Source organism: Desmodus rotundus, chromosome 12, assembly GCF_022682495.2.
Source record: "Desmodus rotundus isolate HL8 chromosome 12, HLdesRot8A.1, whole genome shotgun sequence".
Lineage (NCBI taxonomy): Eukaryota > Metazoa > Chordata > Mammalia > Chiroptera > Phyllostomidae > Desmodus > Desmodus rotundus.
The window spans coordinates 59,554,001-59,578,713 of record NC_071398.1 but is presented as its reverse complement, the minus strand read 5'-3'; the positions used below and the strand labels follow the sequence as shown (position 1 = coordinate 59,578,713).

The following is a 24,713-nucleotide window of genomic DNA, read 5'->3' as shown; positions in this document are numbered from 1 at the left end:
TGATTTTGTTCAAGCTGATTTTTTTTCTTCTATCAGATATACTTGATTTAGGACACTGCATTTCTACACTTTTTTATTACTAAAGTTTTTTTATAACCCAAGTTTACACAATATTGTTCAACAGTGTAAAAATATGTTAAAATTCTCTCTGAGTATTCACACATGGAAAATGTATTTTAAGTCACTGGATGAACTTGGCTTTGGATGATGACCACCTTCGCAGAGGTTTCCCAGGAATCCTAACCAACCAGATGAACTACAGGAACACATAGCCCCATTATAAATGCATTCCTTGGTTTAACCAATAGTTTATAGAGGGGCTACCACAGATATCTTTAAAACATGGATTCCCGGCATATATAAAACATGGTAGGTTTATAAAGAACAATAATTGGAAAACCCAGGGAAGCTTCGGGAAGACACAGCCAGCCTTTGCAGCCCGGGAAGCTGCTGTGAATCATGGGCGTTTCACTTGGTGGGGGAATTCCTGCTTTTGGGTTGAGTCTGCCCCATTCTGCATGCAGTTTTCACCGCCAGCATTTTAATGAGTAGTTGGATAGACTTAGAAACTTTTAGCTTCATTTCCTGGCCCATTCTTCATATGCCAGTACGTCTTTTTCTACCCACTAGGCACAGAGAGACTGTGTCCCAGTTTGCCCTTTGCTCTGAGGCGTGGGATGGCTCAGAGCTTTCCTTTGGTTAGTAACTGTTCCTGCTGAAACCTCATCACACAACCTGTCGGTCTGGTTGCATTCGGAGCAGAGAAACTTGAAAACCAGTGGCCTTGACTAAAACCGGTCCAACTCTCTCAGTGCTTTTCATAAAGTAGGAAAGATAACTATTAGATCCCCAAACCATTGATTGTTGAGGGCAGTGCCTCTGGGCTTGGAAATGCTCCGTGATAACCTAGGCTCCGGTGACCTCATCTCTCACTGGTTCAGGAAGGTACCTTTTCTTCCCCTATCAAAACTCTTTAAGGAAAAATCCAAATGTCTTCAGAGAATAAAAATTGAGAAAGTATTTTTCTGTGCATGTTTTCTGAGCTACTATCATTTTTCAGCCTGGACTATAACTTTTAAAAAAACCATTGTCATATTTTCAAATATACTTTTAATTGGAGAAAGGGGACTGGAGGCGTGGGTCTTGGCATGTGGGAATACTATGTTGCTGGCAGAGTGGACTCAGTGTTGGTAATAGCAAAGCAACTCATTTTTTCTTCAATGACACAGTCACTTTAAATACAGGGCTCTACTTAAAATTTTAGGGCTGTGTCATGTGAGCAGTTAGTCAGATGATGAATTTAAATTTCCTTTCCTTTCCGAGCTGTTCAATTATTTCCTTTCTGAGCTGTTCAATTCTTTCCTTGTAGGCACATAATGACTTGAAAATCTAAACAATTATTGTTCATTTAGGAGAGGAAAATACATCTCCCGAGCAATCTGGAGTATGGACTTTATTTTCGTTGGCAGAGACAGCTGGAGAAAATGAGCTCTTTCTGAGTCCGAGAGCCCGTCAAATATAGATGAGAACTGCGGTTGTCAGAACCTTTGTTCTGGGGCCTTACAGTCTAAAGCCACACAGCCGTTGAAAAGGAGAATTTGGCCAAACAAATAGCCCGATTAAGCCATTCTATTTGTAGGAGCAGAATTAGTTGAGAAAGACCTTTTGAAAAGCATATTTTTAAAATTATTTTTTAAACTTTATTCTTCCATGGTGAACATTCCCATGGCCTTTCATTATTCAACAGCCCCGCATTGAGAGACTGCTGGGCACCAAACATCCCAGGACCTTGGACAGTTGAATAATTCATGGTCCCAGGCTTGGTGATGATTGCGTTCCAGTGGGGAGGAAACAAACAGAGCATACGACTTGTGGTCAGTGCAGTTGTTTCTGTAACAGTGATTTAGGAGGTTGTGGAAACACAGTGGAACAAAGAGGAGTCTGTGCCTGCTGTGTGGAAGTTCACAGTCAGCTCCTCTGTGTGCACTTCACAGAGGAGCCCCGGGAAGGGGGCTCCTGCCAGCGTTTTCAGGGACTGGCATGGACAAGCGTCTTCCCAGAGGGAGGAGACAGAGCCTCTTCTTGCACAAATGAGCCACTGCCTGCCAAGTCTCCCCAGAGTGGGTGCTCATGCTAAGTCACAAGCAGGTGCAGTGTGACGAGGGACGGCCCTGGTGGCTGGCAATGATTGGAATGTCACGGTCGGAGACTCCTGGGTGGTACCTGTGTTTATGGTCAGGATGTGGCATTTTGGACCATATTTTGCAGACAACCAGGGTGTCACTGAAGGACGTGGTTTAACAACAAGAACAAAAATACTTTAAAAAGTGTTTAAAAGACACAGATGTTAACTCTATAAAATTTAGATAAGTAGCCAGTTCCTAGAATTTTGCAAACCTAACGTAGCTACTATCAAGACGGTGGTGTGTATCTTCACAGATCTTTCTCTGTGCTTCGCTCCCTGTTCTTTAAACAGAAATGTGGTCTCATTGTGTACGTTGCTGTGTGGTAGTCTGCTTTTCTCCCTGTTGGCAGTGTATTTGCATATGATCCTGTATCATTAAGCCATCTTCTGTAACATTATCTTTAAATTTCAGCTTGCTGTGCAATTACAAGGAGCTACCCTAGATTTAATTTAACCAATTCCCAATCGCTATTCATTTAGATGGTTTCCAATTTTTTTCATATCATAAACTTTACTGGAATGAATGTTTGAAAGATAATGCTAATTGTACATTGTAAATTACCTTTTCATTGTTACTTAAAATGTCATAAGTTTTTGCAATTTTAATAAGAGCTCTTTTTAAAGTCCTATTTTGTACAGGAAAAATGTCTCACCCACATCATTACACAAACCAGAGCCGTGCTGGCAAGCTGGCCTCGTCAACAGGACCTCCTCCCGTGGCGGGGCCCTCCCCTGGGCCCTCGGGGAGGCTCCGTCTTCTTGCCCTTCGCTTCCACAGCACTCACAACTTTCGTGCCATTTAACGCATAATGCTTTATTATAATTGCCTGCATACTTTCCTTTTTCTCTGTTGGATTTTAAGTTTTTTGAGGGCAAGAACACGCCTGTGTTGTTTATCACTTCCATTCTAAGCACAAAAGCACATGGAAGATTTTTTAAAATTAATAAACACAGGAATACGTGGATGCCTTAGGAAAAGACGAAGAAACAGAAGCTAAAAGCCAAAGTACCAGCCAGTAAATGACCTCCTAGGGTCTCCTTTACTTTGCTCCCGTAGGGAAGGGTATGTGTCATCAAGGCGGGGAATGGATGCGAGTGAGTTTTGGGGTGTTAGAGGGGTGTGTACGGCCGCTGGTCACTGTGGGTTTCTGTCTTTCCGTGAAGATATACGTGGATGTCTAGAAAAACTGGCATATGAATTAGTTTCTTTTCTAGTTACCTCGTTTCAAAGCCAAGGGAGCTAAGTCTTCCAAACGCCTTCCCACTCACTTGTGATAACGAACATGACAGTAACAATTACACAACGCAGCCCAGTGAAAAAGAACTCTTCAAGTTTAGCACCTTGAAAGTGGATTTCACCGTCAGTGCTGTTATTCAAAGAATAGTGGCTGCGTGGACAGGGCCTGCAAGCCCAAGAATCCGTCCACCTTTCTGAGCCCTGCAGAGACTCACTCATGTGCTACTGCCCCAGATTCAGACAGAATGAATCGGGGAGAGAAAATGTGAGGTGAGAGAGAAGTGAGTGCATTTGAGATGAATCCAATCAGCCTCGGGAATACTTTTTGGATGCCAAATGATTTAAATTGTTGGAGCGTTTTTTCTTCTTTTTCTTCTCGTACATGTCGGCATTTAAGAGCTTTCTTTTGCACAAAGGTGGGAGAAAGAAAAGTATAACAGTTTGCCCTTTTAAACGTAGTGCTCTGGCTTTTAGTCAATTAAGATGGTGAAGACGGGCCAGGGGAACTGTGTGGTACAGCCACCCCTCCCTTCGTTTCTCGTCCGAGACTTCGGTACCTCATCCATAGATGTTGCAGAGAACTCTGTACGTGTCCACTCACGTGTGAAAAGAACCCTTCGGCAGAACACATATCCCTAAGACCTAACAGAGTAACTGTACATAGTAGCTGCTTAGTAAGTATTTCCTTAAAAAGCATGACGAAGCTGGGATTCATTTCTATAGATTGCAAGAATGTCATGTAAAAATAGAAGCCATTTTTGTACCTGTGTACTTACATCGTTACGTTTATATAAAAATACCAGCACGCTTCCTCATAAAGGGAGCGGCCATCTTATCGGTGTGCCTGCAGTTTCTCTGGGGGCGGTGGTGAGCAGGGGTCTTCCTGCAGCGTGCTTCCACGTGGGAGGGGTTCCCCTTGTTGACAGGAACGCCTGTGGCCCTTTATTTATTTACAGAAGTGAATTCCTCTGATGAGTTTATCTGATCCCATTTCCTACATATAGCTCTGAAGTGACACATCAAACCTGTTATGCTCTGGCTCTATGTTTTATAAGGAATGGTATGTTCTACCTTTCACGTTGGTAACTTCATGAAGCCATTCATTTGAGTGGGGTGTTTTTTCATTAAAAAAAAATACATTGCAAAAGTGTGCCCAGTAGGAAAATTGAGGCAAAATGACGTTTAAGGAAATGCTTGGATCCTCATATAAATTCTATGCCAGAATAAAAACCAGGACCTGAACTCCATTATTTGTCTGCCGTGTGGTAGTGCTAATAGTAATTCGCCATTTCCCTTGTGTATGCACTGATTGAGTATTTAAGTTGCTGGACGTACATTTTCTTTTTTTTTAATTTTAATTATATTTTATTGTTTATGCTATTATAGTTTTCCCAATTTTTCTCCCTTTGCCCCCTTTCACCCAGCCCTCCCCTCTCCCCCAGGCAGTCCCCACACCGTTGTCCATGTCCATGGGTCAAGCGTATAAGTTCTTTGACCCTTCACCTTCTTGTACCCATTCCCCTCCCCCTTCCCCTCTTACAGCTGTCGGTCTGTTCTATGTTTCTATACCTCTGATTCTATTTTTCTCATTAGTTTATTTTACTCATTAGATTTCACATATGAGTGAGATCATATGGTACTTGTCTTTCTCTGACTGGCTTAGTTCTCTTGCATGACTGTACTAATAAACCGAGTGAATATTTAAGTTGCTGGACATACATTTTCCATAGTACCCGCAAAACCCCTGAAAATATCACCACAAAATGAGTCTGAAACGATGTTTTAATTTTCAGTGCTGTTTCTTGTGTACAGTGAATAGAGCTTTCATTGCAAGATGTGCTCTGTGAATCACGGAACATTTTGTCAAGGGTTTTGCCTTGGCTGTGTGCTGCCGCTGTGTGGAAACTCAGTCCATCCTGGGAGCAGCATCACGCTGAGATCAAAAGGAATGTGTTCAAGGTTATATGAGCCAGTGTGACGTCTGAGAGAACACACACCCAGAGGCAAGTCTCAGGACAGAAGTGTCAAGGAGGATTAGGTCCCCGTGTCTAACAGTTCTTTCCTAGCTGCCCTCTCCTGTAGCGCCCCTTATTACCTGTGATCGCCAGAAAGGGAAAGAAAACACAGGTTATGAAATTTGAAATTCTGCTTGGGGAAAAAAAAAGATTCTTATCGTTAGGACATGACTTTATAGATGTGGAATTTGCTCGTAAATGTCACCTTTATCCCATATCCACCTAACCTTTGTTAGGTGGTTTTGTTTGATAAGCTGAAGTCTTACTTTAATTATTCAAGCAATAGAAATGATTGTCTTCCCTGAAAATCGTGCAGGGGCTGGAGGTTAGGCCTGTGTGCAGGAGTTGCGTTTCCTGAGGTCCCGCTCTCTGGGGACCATCCCTGAGGGCGCCCTCGAGGGACTGTGCCTGTAGTCAGCAGAGGAGCAGGGGCAGCCAGCTGGCACGGAGCTGGGGTGGTCTCCCTATAACTGGAACTGCCGGTCGTCACCGGGCCAGTGCTTTCTCCTGCCATGCGTTGCCTCTCAGTCAACAAACCCAGACATCATCAAACCAAGATTTCAGTGAGGTGCGGAGCAGCCGTAGCACTGGTTCCGTGCACACAAGTTGTGTTTGCTCACTCACCTTCACCGAGAGTGCTGTCTGTTCTGTTTCCCATAGCATTTGTAATAAACGCAGGATACACCTCTTTTTAAGGTCATTTAAAACTCTTCAAAGTGGCATTTTCTTAGAAAAAGAAGCTTGGAGTAAAAGGAACAAATCCACTTGTGAAACCCGAGCCTCCGTGCTTCCCCTGACATTGACCTTTTCACCTCCAGGGACGTCTGGCGCTGGCCTCCTTTCAGCTGCACCTTGGGCCTGGTCATCACCTGAAGTTGTTCCATTTCTGCACCTCACCCTCTCACGCCCGCCTGAGAGACCCCTGCTCCTCCATCCCCCTGCTAGTCGTCAGCTCCCTCCCATGCTCGCTGACGGGTCTAATTGGCCCGCTGTTACAGTAGGACCCAACGTTTGAGCCCCTCTATTGCTGGTCTCTGAATCCCCCTGTCTTGCCCCACCTGGCAGAGTCCTGCCGAAGGAGGTCATTTAAGCACAGAGGTTGGTGCCTCTTCAGTTGTGGGAGCGAGTACGCCCTCCCTAGGTCTGGCTGACGCCTACCTCGCTTTCCAATCCACTTCCCTGGAAACCTCTGAGCTCACCTGGTTAGGCGGAGCACTTACAAAGTGACAGGTCTCAGTGTCACCCTGAGCAAGACTTTGTGCGTCCCTCTCTGTCCCTACTCGATGCTAAGCTCCTCACTCATTGTTGCCTCTCATGTCGCAGGACTAAATGAACCACCACCAGCAGGGAGTCCAGGCACCAACCCAACCTGCAGATAAATATGGTTTTGAGTATCTGTAGACTCCAAAGCATTCTATCCATGGGAAAGTAACTTTTCAAAACACTTTCAAACTTATTTTCTCTGTTTTATCTAAAATCATTCTACTTGGTCTTGGTGAAATTTGACAAAAACGGAGATATATTCTGGAAGGATCTATCTAGTGGGGAGATAAAAAGAAAAAAGTAATCTGGAAGACAGTGGGAAGCTTGGTATTTGTAGCTCACTAGAGAAGGAGCGTGTGAGTTTATTGGTTTGGGGGCAGAGCCCCAGGAGAAATCGGAGTTGAGAAGTAAGTTGCTGCTTCATTTGTTCAGACGGACACCCTGGGTTTTCTTAACTTCGTGGCTCCAACGCCCTCTCGGATGTTTGGATCAAACTCGGTCACTAAAACACAGAAGTTACTGCCACAACTTAGATTTCTTAGTGGTTACATCAAAGTGAACTTAAGAACAAATGTCATGAATTGTTAAACCGTTGAACATAATAGGAAAAAGAAACGTTCATTTGGTTTTATCACATACTTTTGTCCTAAAATTAACACTCAAATCTCATAGTAAAACTTTCTCTTGAAAATGAAATCACTCTTTTTTTTTCTTTTACCAGGTTTTTACCATATCTGAGCACTGTGCTTGGGGTTAATAAAACAAAGATGAATGATTTACAGTCTTTGCTCTAAAGAAAAATAAAAAACATTGATTTTTGTGGGTTTTTTTTGTAATCGATGAAAAATTTTTTCTATAGAGATGTACAAGAAATTTTACAGAAAAAGCAAAAAGAACTTTCTTGAATAGAATGTCTCCTTACTGTTATTGGGACTTAAAAGAAAATTCTGTAACTAGGTTTTTCAGAAAAGTTATAACTCCAAGGTAGATGGAAACAAGGGCCTCAACCAATGTTTATTGAGTTTATTGAACAGAGAGGTACTAATTAATGGTGCTTCACACAGCCAGTGCCCAGGTATGGATTTACGTGAAATGTTCTTTTCTCTAAGAATTATGCCTGCTTTTTGTCATACTTGAACTTAACCAAACCTTTGAGCTGTGGTCTCATTAATAGCAGATACTCAATATATGTATATTGAAAGAATTGTTTTGGCCCACGGTCGGTTAGACCCCAGGAAACTTTTCTGTACTTTAAAAACAGTCAGCAACAGCTGATTCCTCTGACTCAAGCCTGTGCACATCCCAGTGCTGTGATGGGGTGAACCTGAGCAAGGACAGAGAAGTTTTGTTCGTTGTCCCAGAGGATTTTGTCTTAAGGAACAAGAAACACGTGAATGAAATGGTCAGACTCTGTCCAAGAACTCAGGGGCAGGCCACGTTTAGGGTCAGCCATTTGTCACGGTATGCATATTAAGTCAGTGAGAAATCAGCGCTGGGGTTCTAGAATTAAGCGCGTGTTAGTAGTGACGTATTGCAGGTTGTGTGCGGGTGTTTTTGTAAAGGATGATTGCGTGTGACTGTGAGTTCAGTGTCACTGGTATTGGGAGAAGTGAGGATGAACAAAGTTCAAGTTCAGCGTGTCTTCTATGCGCAGTCCTGTTTTTACCAGTGTAACCTCCGTGCAGGCGATTCCTGACTTTTGGCACGATTTCTTACTGTTCCAACATGTCGTATTTTTCTTTGTAGTCAGCAGTTTACGTTTCAATAATTATCACCTTTATATTTGTTATTATACCCTTGGGATGTAGGTTCCACTTCGTTTTTATGATTTTTGAGATAATTAGAAGCAACTGTATCTCTAACTATTTAAAGAGCTTCTTGTATTAAATTGGAACAAGTTGAAACTATAGCATAATTTTGGTATTTAAGGTTGATGAAAGAAGCTCTTTATGTAGAAAAGATAGGAAGCTAAAAATGTGGGGAGAGAAGAAAGCTAACCTTAAGGAAATAAGAACAGAAAAAAGAAAAAGACCAGGAAGAGTGGTAATAACTTTTGAGTTGATAGGAGGTGGAGAAAAAAATATCAAGATTTTTTTTGAAGAGCAAACAAAACATCACTCTTTCTAAAGTCAATAGCCTACGTACATTTCAAATATTTTAAATTGAATAATTGTAGAGGACACAAGCTTTGTAGGCTAATACCTTACTTTTTTTCGTATTCCCAATGAATCTGTAGGAAGGAAGAAGAATATAGACACCTAGTGTATATAATCCCAGGCTCATGTAGAGATTTTGAGACAAAATCTCTGAACTTCCTTTAGTAATTGAAGGGTCTGTTGCTATTTATAAAACTCTCATTTCCCACTGGGACATTCTGCATCGGATTCTTTCCCAGCTCTCTTGGAAAAAGTTACTGATTTATTCATTAGGTATTAAAATTACCAGCAATCACGTCTGGCCTTTCCATAATCTTCCCTTCTTTTTCTTAGTTAACCCAGGATTCCATTCTCACTGGGTGAAAGGTTGGTATTCGAAAGAACAGGTGTTTTTTGGGGTTTTTTTTTTTTTTTTGGCTTTTAGTTAGCTAGATGCAACTGGACTTTATTTTACATGGAAACAAAATATTTGACTTAATTACCTGAAGAAGCTTCCTGGCCAGAATCACTATTCAGTGCTAGTGTGTGCTGTTTCTGTTGCCACAACAATGTTATTTGAAAAGCAGGCTCAGCTCAGTGTGGTTTCTCTCTCCTTGTTGTAGTGCTAACAAGGGACGTTCTTTTGAGACTCAGGTTCTGTATATTCTTATGTAGATACGTTGGTCATTGATCTTGACCCAGTGACCGGGAATGAAACCAACATTTTACCACCTTAAAGACAGATACAGAGCCAGCCTCCTCCTAGGAAACATTGCTGGGTTGGAGTAATAATTATTCACTCACTTAATTTCAGAGTGATACATTTATATACTCAGTCTGCTCACATCGAATCTGTAAGATTGTGTCTAAATGGTCTGACTTGAATTACTCTTTTATTTTGGAAAAAGGTCAAGGAGGAAACAATAATCAGGGTAAATAACAGGGGAGAGACTGAACCTCAAAGTTACCTGCAAGATGCCATGATGGCTGTGGTCCCCCGAGTTTGAAAGTGAGCTCATCAAAGTTGATCAAGACAGCAGGTTGGAAGCTCTTCCAGATCAATCATTTCAGCATGGGGCCATTTTATAAAGAGGAGATGGCTCTTCTACTTTTCCTTTTTTCCTATTTCAGAAAGTTTCTTACAGAAAAATGTCCCTGAGAAAGGTAGAGAGATTGTTCAACGTACATGCATTTTTTGCAGATGTGTGGATCCTTGGTCTCTGACCTAAGGGCCCCCAGGCCTCTCAGAAACTCCAGCACATCAGAACTACGGCCCGAGTCATCAGCGTCCTCTATATCTTTGCCATCAGGAATACCAATTAGCAGATCTCTTCCTTCTCCCCAAATCAATAGACCCGGTCTGCACACAGCGGGGCCTTTGGGGAAGGCGAGGCAAGAGGCTTTCAGCTATCAAGCAAATGTATCGCAGGAAGGAGGCAGCTCGAGAGAAACGAAAATAGTGGCAAGCAAGGCGGGTAAAGGGGTGAGACCAGACAGACTTTGTTTAGAAAGTATAAGCGGCTTTCTTCACATTAGAACTTGTATTTTTGTGCCGATTCAGCCACGGAGCGTATGGTGTAAAAAAGTATTCTTTTTCTATCAGTGATGCAAGTCACCTAATTTAAAGGATATTCAGGATGAATATAAATTATTAAGAGCATCATTCTTAAGGACTTTTAAGAAATATATTAGCAATTTTGCACATTAAAAATAATTTTACTTCCCGCCAAATTTCAGTTGCATGGAGCATGGTGATTGATAGTTATAGGTAAAAGCACAAATAGATACAAACCATTAAAAAGCAAGTCAAAACTAATGATGAAGTGGTAGTTGTCCAATAAAATCTGAATATTTTTACTATTAGAAGCTAAATTTGATTATGAAAATAATAAATGTTTAACATACAAATTTAGGCAGTACAAATATATAGAAAAGGAGAGGCCAGGAGACAGATGACCAGTTAGCAAATAATAGATGAATTACAAGTTAAGGTTCCTAACAGAGTTGGATCCGCTCACTCAGGGAGTTTAAGCAACTACAAAACGGTCAGAATGACGAAAAGCTGTGAGCAGGTATGAGACTGGAGAGTTCTGGGGGCCAGAAAACATATGGGTTCATAGGCTGTGGCCAGGGGTCCGGATTTCATTCTAAGTGCAATGGGAAGGGTTAGAAATAGGAGAATACTATTATATAATTCATATATTAATTTTCAATAATATTTTTCAACTACAGTTGGCATACAATATTCTGTTAGTTTCAGGCCTACAACAGAGTGATCAGATGTTTATAGAATTTACACAATGATGGGGTTTCACGTTAAACGAGCAACAGCAGCCTCATGGAAATGGAAAAGTCAGCTCCTTCTGTACCCGAGGCATTTACAGCGTGTAGGCTGGATAAACACTCCACCGAGAAGGGCCGTCCAGTGTTGTTTTTGGGAAAGACAACAAAGTCTGCTGTTGGTGTAAGGGCGCCACCTCAGAACATCTGGTGGGGAAGCACTCCCGGGAAGGTGTGGGATTAAAGGCACCCCTCCCGAGCTCCGGGGGCACAGGACTGAGGCCAGGAGGAGGCGTGGCAACTCCTACACGCCCCAGGAGTGGCAGCAGCCACACTGGGGTGAAGGGCACCATGGTTTTCTGCCCTGCTGCCTCCTGTGGACTGGATGGATAAGAATGTGTTGGCGAAGGGATTTTGGAAGACTTCATTAAAGTGTTTGCTGGAACATGTCAGATACTGGGTCTTTCCTGGGTAATTTAAACATCGAGAACTCGATGACATCCATCCAGCCTCTTCTGCTAGTTACACCTTTATTGTGGTCCATTGTTAGAATGAAAAGTCTTCCAGTGTCATTAGCAATGACTTCAGTCCACAAATGTGCCACAGATATCATGCTTATGGGTGAGCTCTTGTAGGAGGGAGCGGTTTTACTTCTAAATGAAAAGGTGACTGTGGGGCTGTCCATTTGGGACATTATTAATGCAATTAGGCCCATTGCAGTGGAAGCTGCCACTCTCAGAAATGAAATGTTGCACCGAGGCCTTCACTGTACATTAGAAGAAATGCAGAGACCGGGGGTGCATCTGGATTTCAGGCATTGTTGATGCTATTGGCTTAGACATGTTCCCTTTGCTGGGTCTGCTTTGCAAGCCTGAATGGGAGCCTGAAGAATTTCTCCCTATAAATGTCTTAAATATTGCCCTGGCACATCCATCACGGTTTTGCTTTTGAATTACAAAGATAACCTTAAGATATGAGCCTTAGACTGGGCAACGTGATACACGCACAGAAAGGGTGAGCCGCCTCCGTGATGAAATCAGGCAATGCCCAAGAGGAAAGTAATAGGCAGAAAGGATAGAGTTGATGAAAAAATTGATTCTTTTCCATTAAACCGTACGTGATGTGTTTTTCATGAAGCAGGCATCAGCTGAAAGAGAAATATCTTCTCAACTAAAAATAGATGGATGGCGAGGGAGAGGAATCAGGGCATAAATATATGTCTTACTGCATTAGCATCTCCAATTATGAGAAAGTTGGAACACATTCCATTGTAGTTACTTCAGATGTTTACTTGGACTTGGGGCTATTAAAACTTTTTAATGTTAATAATGATGCTGTTTTTTTTTTTTTAAAGCACATTTGGATTTCACACATCATTTTTGTGTCCGTTCTAAAAGTTGTTACTGTTTGTTTTCAGGTTTACCAAAGATGCAGGTCATTAGGAACTATGCTGGGACGCCGCCCCCCGCTCTTCATGAAGGGCCCCCGTTGCACATCCAGGCCGGGGACACAGTTGAGCTTCTGAGGGGAGACGCACACAGTCTGTTTTGGCAGGTATGACTGTCTGGTAGACTTAAAGACAAGAGCTTTGTTCTTTGTAGACTTAAAGAACAAAGCTCTTGTTTTTAGAAACTGACTTCATGCTTTCAGCTTCAGAAATTTTACGTGACATGGGAAAAAAGTATTTTTTATTAACCTTCCTTATATTTACCGATGTCGAGGTGGCAATGAGTGTTGGCACACTAAAGAAAAATAGCGTCAGTGTTGTGAATCAAAGTTACCATTTTTTATTAAAAATTCATAGTTTGCAAGAGCATTTTTCCTTCCCAAACCTAGGACATGTGGGTATGACCTAATTTGCATGGCATTCGTGTTTTGTGGTTCACTTAAGGGGAACTACCTAATTAGCTTGCCAGTGGCCATCTGTGGCCACGTGTGGTTTGTTCCCTTCCCCAGTACTCCCTGAGGTTCTCGTGTACTCTGGACATCACTCATGAAATGTGTGAAATGTGAAAAGGAGGTGAGCACTTGACATTTGCTGGTGGTGGAAACTCTTTTGTCCAACAAGCCCATGTTGGGTTCAAGGACTTTCTTAACTCAGGTAAATATGGCATCGTGTTAAGATTTGCTAAACCTTGGTGGTGGACCGTTGCTACTCACTGAATTGTTCTCTATATTCCTCTGTATTGTAGGACTATTTTCCAACAAAGTTTAAGAGTGTGTTAAAAATCTGTAGCCCAGGAGTGAAATTCGGCTGGGGGGAAAGAGGCAGCAGAAGAGGGCTGTTGGATGGGAGCCACCACGCACACGTGCGAGTTCGCTTGGACTTCGCTTGTGCGCCACTTGCCACAGAAGAACGCTCCTGGATTGAAAGTCTGTCTCTGATTACATTTCAGTCGCGGTAGCCAGTGACTGTTCCAAAGCTCCACCCACATATCCTACTCTTCTCATACCTCATCCTCCCCCCAAAAAGAAACAGAGGGAATGACAGGCTGAAATTCTACTAACCCTCCAGTCCACCCGTGCATCTCCCGATCCAACCGCAAAATACGCCTGTATTTGTGCCCATAAGATTCCTCTTCTTCAAGACTTACCTTTCTTCTTTGAATTTTCCGTGCCGTATTCCGTCAGCTAGCTCTTGATCCCTACATTTCAACTTCATTCTTGCCATTGACTCCTCCCCTCTTAAAGCACGTGTGACTCAACCCTTTGCCTCATTATGTCTGTCTTCTGCTCCCACTTCAGAGGCACAGCTTCTTGGGAGTGGTCTCCACTCATTCTCCACTTCCTTATGCTCTAATCAGAATGCAGTCTTTTGCAGACTATTACAACTTAGACCACTGTGAAATAACAGCTTTGAGACAGATATTAAACTGTCCATATTTAAAGTGTACATTTTGATGTTTTTTTATTGTTGTTCAAGTACAGCTGTCTCCATTCCCCCCCAACCACTACTCCCCCCCACCTCGCCATCCCCACTTCCCACCCTTGATCCTACCCCTCTTTGGTTTTGCCCATGTGTCCTTTATAGATGTTCCTGAAAGCCCTCCGCCTTTTTCCCCATTATCCCCTCCCACCTCTCCTCTGGTTACTGTCAGTTTGTTCTTAATTTCAATGTCTCTGGTTATAATTTGTTTGCTTGTTTGTTTGACAAGTATATGTACAAGTGAAATCATCACTACAACCAAGATGACAAAGTCAGCCCTGGCCAGGTGGCTCAGTTGGTTGGAGTGTTGTCCTGTACACCAAAAGGTTATGGGATCGATCCCCGGTCAGGACACATACCTAGGTTGCAGCTTCCATCCCACCAGAGCATTTTTTCCCCAAACCTAAGACTTGTGGGTATGATATAATTTTCATGGCATTCCTGTATTTACAGTTCACTTAAGGGGAACTACCTCCTTATCTTGCGAGTGGTGTATGGCAGGCAACTGATCCATGTTTCTCTCTCTCTCTCTCTCTCTCTCTCTCTCTCCCCACCCCCCTTTTGTCCTCCCTCCCTCCCTCTCTCTCTAAAATCAATGAAAAATGTATCCTATGGTGAGGGTTTTTTTTTAAAAAAAAAAACAATGACAAAGTCAGTCCCCAGAGTTTTTGTAGGCCCCTTCTGTGCCTCTCATCCCTGCCAATTGTCCCTCCCCAACCTCATTATCATGTGACATCTGAGATCACTTTCTGACTGATCTGACCTTCAGAATTTGTCATCCTTCATACCACTGCCAAGTTCAGACACCATTTCCCAATTCCTTGTTCAAGTCTCCTGGTGTCTTCCTTCTGACCAGACAGAAGTCACATTTCTTAGCCTGAGTGGAGGAGGCTTTGTGAGGCAGAGGATCGAGCAGCAGCCCCGCCGATGTCTCTGACTTCACCTCTCACTGCCCTCACACCTGCACTGCTCCGTATTCTCTGCTGCATACGCCGGACTCCTTGTTTTTGCCTGTTTGTCTCTCCGGGGCTGGGGACCAAAGTTTGTCCTGCATCCTCCCTGCTTCCGGATACAAGAACAGTTTTCCATCTCTTCAGCTTTTTACTTGTTAGGGCGGAACGATGACTTCAGCTTCTTCCATGTGGGACTGGAAGCACAGTCCTCATTTCACGAAATCATGCTGCCTTCTGTTCTTTGCAGGCAGCAAGAAAGACATTATTGTCAGTCTTTTCCTTGCAGCAGACTTGGAAACGCGAAGCTCTCCTAGTATGATGGTGCAGTAATGGCTCCGGAAGGTCTCAGGAGACAGGAGAACCGTTCGATGACAGGGTGTGTGTGTGTCTGTTGAGGGGAGGATATATGATAGGAACAAGGGAAGCCGATGTCTGGACAGAGAAAAACAATTAGCACATTTATGGCAGACCAGCAGCGTGTATTGAATGTCAGCCCTGTGCTTGCTCCTCAGACACGGCTCACACTTCAATTTCTGACCCCGGTTGTAGCTCTGACATCAGGTCTCCTGCCTTTGGGAGAACCACTCGTGCTGGGTGGCACTAGCCATGTGCTTGGATTTCCAGAGATGTGTTCAAAGTTCGTCTAGCATTTCTGGCAAAGAGGTAGCATGAGTCAGAGTTGTCTTATGGGCACCTCTAAGCCAGGCAGAGGGATTTTTGCTGACAGAGGTAGGGTTGGCCAAAAAGTCCACGATGTTTTTTCTGTACGATGGCTCTCGTAGCGCTTAGTTGTCTTTAATTTTGTTAACTTGTATTGTGACAGCTGTCATATGGGTGTACATTTAAAAAAAAACTTATCAAAATTGGTGAGTTTTTGTGCAGCCATTTTAATGTTAAAGATGGAAGCAAATATGCAACATTTCAGCATTCTTATGCTTTATTATTTCAAGAAAGGTAAAAATGCAGCTGAAACACACACAGAAAAGCTGTGTGCAGTGTGGAGAAGGTGCTGTGACTGAACGTGTCCAAAGTGGTTTGCCGCTATTGACATTTTGGCCAAATAATCCTTTGCTGTGGGGCTGCCTTGTGCATTGGAAGGTGTTTAGCAGCACCCCTGGCTGCTACCCACTAGAAGCCAATATCGGGAGATAGCCCAGATACTCAAATATCCAGATCAATAAAGTTATTGATAAAAATGAAAAATGTCTTTTATGTTATGGAAAATACTACATGGACTTTTTGGCCCACCCCACACTGCTCTAGCTCCTTATTGGAGGGAGCCAGGGAGAATGAGAAAACCTGGGTTCACAGCTCATGTCGGCAGCCACAGCGCTGTGTGGCCTGGGTCAACCCAGTCACAGCATGGCTGTATTTCTTCATGTGGCATAGGAGGTGGGCTGGCCCAAAGCAGTGCCCCCAACTCTGGCTGCATTTTCTCGCGGGGATTATAAACATGTCCACCCATAACCCCACTTCCATAGATCAGGCTGCAGTTCATCTAGGGTGGACCCAGGCATGAATCCTGTGTATAGGACCCCAGATAATTTAATGTGGGCCACTGACTAGATGGTCCAATTAATAATACTCTATGGTAGTTAAGGCTGTTACCCCCAGCTCACTAGTCAGTCATTGATAATAAGCTGACTTATTAAGTATATCTACAAAATATGGTGTTACAATTGATGCAATTCTTTGGCTCTGGTAATTACCAATGGAATGATCTAGAATGACAAGCTCTTTCCTTCTTGCTGGCTTGGTCCTTTGGAGTCACACAAGTGGACCCCTGTGCTTTCAGTTGGCCAGTTTTCACGTCTGCAGAAGACCCGTGCTTTATGGTTTTCATCCTGTCGGCTGGGACTCCCACACTGGCTGTGCTGTGGATTATTTTTTTGTTTGTTTAATTTGCTTTTGAGAAGACAGTTTTTAAGCGCCTCTCGCAGTTTCTTCCCACTTGGTTTGTTCTCATTTGAGGTTGCACATAGCACCAGAGAAGAAAGTGGAGTGCTTCTTCTCCCCGTGCTAGAATTGGGGAAATTGTAGCTCCTTTTGCTCAGTTTTAGTTACTGACTCTGCCGTCTGCTAGCAGAACAACCTTAAGGAGGTCACTTCCTCTGCGGGCTTCAGTTTCGTCATCTGTAAAATGTGGACAGAAGAAAATAAATAACCTACGATCATTACTGCATATAGAGAGGAAAGGCTCTGGCGTATGAAAGAGTTCTATTACAGTGCTCATTAAACAGAAGCTCCTGTTTATTAATCCATCGATCAATCCATCCAAATACTAGTGAGTGCCTACTCTGGGTCCAACTCCGTGTTTCGTCCTGGGAGGACCACCAGCAAGACAACTGGTGTCTAAGCCGGTGGTCTGAACCATCAGCTGGGAGGCGACGAGACTGGCTTCCATTTTCAGTGTTTTTAGTTAAGGGTTTTTATAAATCACATCATCACCACTATACCTAGTAGGCCTGTGGAGAAAAATCCGCATTAGTTGTTGGGATTGTACAGTGGTTTTGCATTGAATTTCAAAAATGCCTTTTGTACTAGCTAAGTGCTTTGACTTATTTTGAAATGTTCATAAAAAAGATGCTTTCAAAACTAAACTGTTTTCTCCTGTTTCTCCCCCAGCGAGTCACTTCACACATTAGTGCAGAAAGTCGAGTTTTGTTATAGACCGCCCTGTTTCCTGCATACTCTGCCCAAAGAATACAAATTATCCTCCGCTCCCTATCAGGAACTTTCTTTGAATAGCTATTAGTCTAGTCTGTATTATTATTATAACAACAGTAATTTCTAATGCTATTGAAGTGAGCGAGCTATCTGCATTTTTATTATAACTTCTTTCAAACAATGAGTCGCCAATTGAGCTATAAAAATGTCCTCTGTTAAATCTTTGCATCGAAGAGATTTATTTGGCAGCTTTCTCTTTTCATCTTTGTTCTCTTTTTTCTTTCCCTTTCTCTTTCCTTGAAAGTTCTGAACAATTGTCTTCAAGTGGAGTGAATACAGAATAGGAAATTGGCCATTTAGGGTAGTTTTCCAGTGCAGGTGTGAGGCAGAGTTTTGACTGAGTGTAACAACTTACAGAACAATTCTGATCGTGCCAGTGACGGATGATACACCTGTTGCTTTGAAGTCATTCACAAGCACTTAGTAACTAAGGAGAACATGCTTCATGCTGAAAGAGATTGTTTGTATTAGAAACTTTGTTTTCCCAGAAAAGATACAGATTTTACTTACAAGAGAGAAGGGGGTGTGGGGAGAGAGACAGACAGACAGGGAGAGAGAACAGGCAAATGTGAAGTCATCCCATGCCATATATGATTTGTACACAGTAGAGTGCTTTCTAGGTGTTTTCTTCTTAGAATTCAGCGTGTGAAACAGTGAGGATTCTGTGTCTTATATCATGGGCTTTTATTTGCTGCCTTGTCATTTATGAATACCCAAATGTTCCACAGGGAGAATTTTGTAGGCTAATTGGAACCAAAAAGTAATTATAAGCGGAACTGTAATCAGTGTGCCAAAAAGATATGTTTTTATCCACAACGAAAGTTAAATAACCTAGAAAATAGTTGCAATAATTCACACTTAGAGATCAAGCATCTACATGGTCTTCATCCTAAGAAGTGAAAACGGCGTCACAAAGATTCCGATTCATTCGCAGACGTCTCCGCAAAGAGGGTAAAGTAGACCTGTGGCTTTGAAGGGCCAAAGGTCTTGTCCACCTACGGGATGGTAGTTGCAGACTTAAAATCAGGCTCTCTTCCAGACCCCTGGTCTCCTGCTTTAATCCTGCATGTTAGACCATCCTACCTTTGTTTCAGGAGAGTTGTTTGAAACTGCTAACACCTCTAAGGAAAGCACATCTTTCAAACAGTTCAGTTCTGTGTTGGTGGAATGATCGGGAGACAAAACATTGCTTTATGTAGAAGACTTTTGCTTAAATTTTTTAAAAGACTTTGCCTCAAAGGAAAGGGTAAAGAGTCAGGAAATGAGCTGAGCTTTTGGAGATTCTCAGGAAGAAGGAAGTATCCTTGTCACACGAAGTCCAGTGGCAAGGAGCCCGAACTTGGCCGTGGACAGCAAGGTGTTCAGTTCCACATTTCCACCCTCTCAGCCTGCAAGACGCAGTGTCTCGAGTGCGGGCCGTGGACCCTCCTCACAGTTCACCTGGTCAGGAATTCTGCTTCCCACGTGACTGCTGTGTTTCAGGTTCAAATAAACAACAATCCGGGTGACTTTTTTTTCAGATAGGTTTTTTTCATTGTAACCTGGGGAAAAAACGAAGCGTTCAATGGGAGGAATCTTTTTCATAAGAGATGTGTTTCCTCAACCCTTCAGTCACTGATACGTCTTTTACCTTTTGTGTGAAATTTCCTTTCCACCCACATTCTCTTAGCTTAAACCCCTCCTTACCCAAGGCTCCATCGTGGGGCCCCTCTCTGAATCCCAAGGGCTTCAGTCATAGCCCTCGTCCTGCTTCCTCCTAATGGTCCTTTCCCCCTTCTCCCTGCCTGGTTAGAGCATCCACAGAGATAAGACCTGTGACTTCCATCTCTTCATCTCGGGTGCCGAGGCTGAAATAGGATCCCGTCCACGGGGTGAGAATAAACAACTGTTCAGAGCTGCTATTCTCATAATATGTTATTTACAAGTTTTAAATTCACTGTTTATCAAAGTTACTAAGATACTTTATGACCCTATTTGAAAGACCATTAAAATATTCATTCATCACATCACATTTTTGTTCTTGAAACAGTCTTAAAGCTATTTAACCTTGGGTCCTCAAATTCCTCATCAGTGACGTGGGTAATTTAACGCTTAAATGACTCAGAGGGCATTGTGAAATCATAGGAAGGAAACTTGAAAGAAAATTGAAAAGGAGAAGAAGTAGTGGATGTCTCTGTGAGAGTTGATGATTTTGAAAGCTATGTTTCATTTTTCTAGAATGGGAAAATGATCAGTTTGGTTGAAAATTTTTTTTTTTAATTTCATCTTTCCATATATAATGGGCTTATAGAAGACCATTGTACCCTCCTGACTCCTGTCCCCAATTCTTGAAATTCTTTAATCAGGTGCTAAAGTTTTTAGTTTATAATCACACATAAAAGCACAAGTGAAAAATGCTGAAGGAAATGGTTGACATAAGGAAGCAGGGTGAAACCAGGAGCAGGCTTGCGTGAGAAGCCCTGAGATGCCGCAGGGATTGTGCAGGAGAATGGGAGAAAACAGAGAGACACGGGGTTTACAGAAAAAGGACTTGGCCTACGGATGGTGCTCACTTGTGGACTCCACTGGGGGAACTGTTGACGTATTGTGTGAGAGCCTTAGGCGATCTGTCCCCTCACCCGGGACCTGGTCCAGAAACCCTCCCAGGGCGGGAAGGCAAGTACACCGGGTGGAGTTAGGTCATCCCTCCCAGAACCCTCTCTGCAACCTGAGGGCTCAAATCTCTTCAAAGGATTCTTTGGTTTTTCCCTAGGTCTACAGGAGATTTTTCTAGTCCCTTCTGGACCACACAAGAATATCAGTGACAATAACATTTTCTAAAACTAGGTAATTTTTTTTTCTGATCTAAAATTCAAGTGTCTGTCTGCACCACAGTCAGAGGCAAATAGGACACTGAAGAACTACCTTTCAAAAGAATCTCTTTTGTGGAGAACCCGATGCCTGGTACCCACAGACTCAGGGCTTTGGCGTTACAAACCGGAGCGTAAACATCTCTGGGAGCGGAGATTTTCCCAACTTCTCTATTCCTTCTCACCCCAGGGCATTTCTTTGTGAAATCCCAGACTTTGTTTTTGCTGGAGCAAAGTTTCAACGTGTTCCTCACTTGACCTTGGCTTAGCTTCTAAGCTGCCTGTCAGCACTTGCCCGCCCCTTGCATAAAATCCGGAGAAGCCAAGGCAGCGTGGAAACTGTGGTTGTGGGGATCAAAGACTAGGTGAGCCAGTGGAGACTTCTTTGGTGTTCTAGGGGCTGTAATCATGGGACCCTTATCTTAACAGGCGTTTACCTGACAGCACTGAGTTAAGTCAGTGTCCCTAATTACAGGAAAGGAGAAAAAGGCAGAGAATGCCTGTAATAGAGCACAGGAGGCCTGGGAGAGGTGATTACAGAAGATAACAGAGAGGCCTGGAAGAAACATTGTGGGGTGGGGCGGGGATTGCCAACTGGCTTTGGTTGAATTGCTCATCAACTGAGTTTGCAGGAAAGTTTCCAGGGGACAGACTGGATTATGGGACTTGGCAGGGCTCCTGACAAAGTGGGCGAGGTCCTCCTCTTGCCCGGTTTACACTCGAGATGGACATTTTTGGTTAACAGTTCTTACTGGTACTTTTCCTATGTTTGGTACAGGGCACAATGTAGATTGCTGTGTACCTCGATTAGGACGCTGTCATCGAAGTCCCAGGTCAGGCAGTGAAGTATTTATTACCTCTTCTCTTCCCAATAGGGAGTGGCATCATTAAGGGGAAAGCTCAGGAATTTTGTTGTGGGCCCTTGCCTTTCCTTATTTCCTCGCTGTGTAAGCGAGGGTCTGCCCTAATTGTTAAAGGTTTGTGTCAATCACAGAATTCCTTCAGTGGGCCATCATCTGCAGTTGCACCTGACCTGATTATTGATTTGATATCAAAGTGTTTCAGTAGTGTGTGCACATGCCCTTAAGGCTTTGGGCAAAATGATTTATCAAATTATAACGTATATTGAATTTTAATGATGCACAGTTATTTGAATTCCTGAAGAATGAATGAATGAATGTAACTCCTAACAAGTCAAATCCTATGCATCCTGCAAAATAGAGGATTTCACAGTGAGTTAAAATGAATGTCATTAAGGCCTTGAAACACCCTTATCTTCTATAAATAAGTGCAACCAGGTTAAATTACTGACACATAATACCTCTCATTGAGAACCTGTGTATCAAGTACTTCTTGGTACCAGTAACTGGACTGGAGAGCTGCGGGGACTTGGGAAAAGCACTCATATAAGCAAAGAAAACTTTGGTGGTGAGACCTCAGAAATCTTCGGGTCCAAATTTGTCATTTCACAGATGAGAATATTGAAGCCGAGAAAGGTTGAAGGACTTAAGATTGGAAGGCCGGGAGTAGAACCCAGGCCCCTTCTCTCTCCGTATCTAACGATAACCTCGGCGCATTTCTTTTCTGACCCAGAATCCTGTAAAAACGTCTGAAAATAACCAAAGCGACAGCCAGTCAAGCAAATGACACCATCTGAACGAGGTCCTTGAAGACAGTAGCCGCGTTCATTCATTCTCAGTCCCCTAGTGCCCAGCACGGTGCCTCATCTGTACGGAAAGTCAGTACACCTGCCACTGAATCGCCCCTGCTGTCCTTGGTAGAAAAGTACATTCTTCTGGTTCTGCGTGCGCGGGGTGTGTATAGTGCTACTCCCCTGAATATTTCGTCAAGGGTTAGAAAAACACTCCTTGGTTGTTTGCCAGGATGAGAAAAACAAATTTCTATATTTTGGACTTTGATCAAGCCTAGCTTATTTGGGGGGTTCATGGCCTCTGCCCAGGGTAGGATTTCTCCCAAGATGTGGTAGAACTTGTTTTTCTTTCAGGACTTTGTATCGAGTAACCCACCTGAGGTTTGGCTTAACTACGTGCAGATCGGCTTTTGCTTGCTGAGTTGTTTTTCTTTTTTCTTTCATCAAAGGTATTCTCTTGTTTACGTCACTGGAAAAACAGTTATAAGCTTGTGATTTGGGATTGCATCATGTGCAATATCAACTTACCCAGTGAGAATTTGGAGGAAAAAAACCCTCAAGACACACCTAACTAGAGAGTCCCCTCCCCTGCTGGGGAAGTCCAGGAACCTCCCAGAATACATTTTTGGATAATAAGAAACATGTTTTATAAAGTTGCATTCTGCTGTTATGTTCCTCTCATATCTAGGAAGTGTAGAAATGCAACTTATGGCCCTTTGGTAGGTTTTTTCTTAGTGTGTGCTTCACAACTTCTAATTTTTTTAGAGTTTTTCACGCTTCCGTCTGCCAAAACTTCAGAGATGTAGTCAACACAAACAATTTCGTGCTCGTTGGAAAAACCTCCCAATGTCATTGAGGGATTTGTCCTGTATTTTGATGACTTGATACAATAATAAACCCTTACAAATTGAAGATAAATTTCATTCCGAAGACCCTAGACTGAGATGCACGTGGGCGTTTTTGTTGTCGTTGGTTTTTTTTTTTAGTTATCCAGAATTCTAAGGCCATGACAGCCACTAACCTGCAAATGAGCTATACCAGGACTAGGAATGTCGCACAGTGGTTTGCGAAACCTCACACGTGTTTATTGTTTTATGCACTGGATGAAAGTTAAAGATCCTGCTCTCTTCTGACTAAGACATGATCAAGGCTCGTGGCTTAGGGTTCCGTTCTGTGTGTGTGTGCGCTTAAGTAGTTTGGAACTCATTGCAATGACCGTTCAGTGTGACCATGTGCAGTTGTGCTCGGCAAGTTTTCTGGTGATCACTGGTGGGAAAATGCGGAACTCACTAATCATTGAAGATGCAGTTGTGCTGAAAGAATGCGCCTCCTTGCAAGAAGGCACGTGGGCATCTGAGATAAAGAAGTGGACTGCCTGGAATGCAATATTTCCCGTTCGGGTGGAAGTTCTAGGAGAGCGTCTGTTACCTGTGGCTCAGCAAACTTGCCCGGATGTAAGGACGATGGTGGGATCATACATAGGGTCGGGCATTTCTATTTTAATAAATGCAGTAATAGGCCTGCCAAAAAATGAGAATTCAGAGGTGAAAAAAGATCAGTCTAGAATAATTAAAAAGGGACATTGTGGGAGAAATGGAAAAGAGGTGTTTTTAGCGTTTACCAAGCGTTTTCACACGTGTTAATTCTTGGATCCTCGTTGCCCTGGGGAGACAGTGTGGCAGATCTTGTTCTCGTTTACCGTTGAGACTTGTCTGAGGCTGCACGGTTTTTCACAGCAGAGTTGGGAGTAGAATGACAACGCTGGTGCCATGTCCCCTCTCTGTGTCACTGGCTTTCTGTGCCTTCCAAGAGCTAGCACTGACACGTCTAACCGATGGCGATGGGTGGGAGTGGTACGGCTGCCGCTGTGGTCACGGGTCACTCCTTGCCAAAGGCCAAGAGCAGACAGGGTCTTTGTCCTGGTCTTCTGCCCTTCTCCAGCCCTTTGGTTCTGTTGCATGTACTCACAAAACCTGTCAGGGTCATTCCAAAAATTGTGCTTGCTACATGCCCTCTGTCTACCTATCTATCCATCCGTCCGTCCATCCGTCCAGTCAGTAAACTAATGTGTGTATTCCTGTTACTCATGGCCACCCCGCGTGTCTGGTTCCCCACCCGCGCAGACTGCATTTCTGATGGTGCTCCGGCCATGACCCACGCGTGACAGATTGCTTAGTAATCCCCACAGCACCAGCACGCACACACTGCAAGTGTTTAGGGCACTGTAACTTGGGAGCATTTCCAGTCTTTCACACATAGCCATTCATGTGCCCCTCTTCACACTCAGCTTCCCGCTTCTGTTTCGAGTTGCTCCGAGCTGCCCCAGGAGCACATTAAAGCTCTGCTCAGGGGGCACGAGGGGCCTCTGTGAGCCCCGGGGAAGAGGCGATGTGTTTTTCTCAAACCAGTTCTGTCTCCTTTTTCACAAAGTTAGGAGCCAAACAATTCGTGATTAAGATTTTTGTAGGATATTCTCTGTCATTTTAAGCCAT

General features: G+C 43.3%; 1 protein-coding gene across 2 annotated transcripts in view; it reads left to right on the top strand.

Moving 5' to 3' along the window:
- Positions 1 to 24,713, top strand: part of VAV3 (vav guanine nucleotide exchange factor 3) — a 273,882-nt gene that overhangs the window by 215,827 nt on the left and 33,342 nt on the right. For both annotated transcript variants that reach the window (XM_024570427.4, XM_045203367.3), the window contains one exon: positions 12,533 to 12,669. In XM_024570427.4, the coding sequence (XP_024426195.2) occupies positions 12,533 to 12,669 (137 nt within the window). The remainder of the gene's footprint in view (positions 1 to 12,532; positions 12,670 to 24,713) is intronic.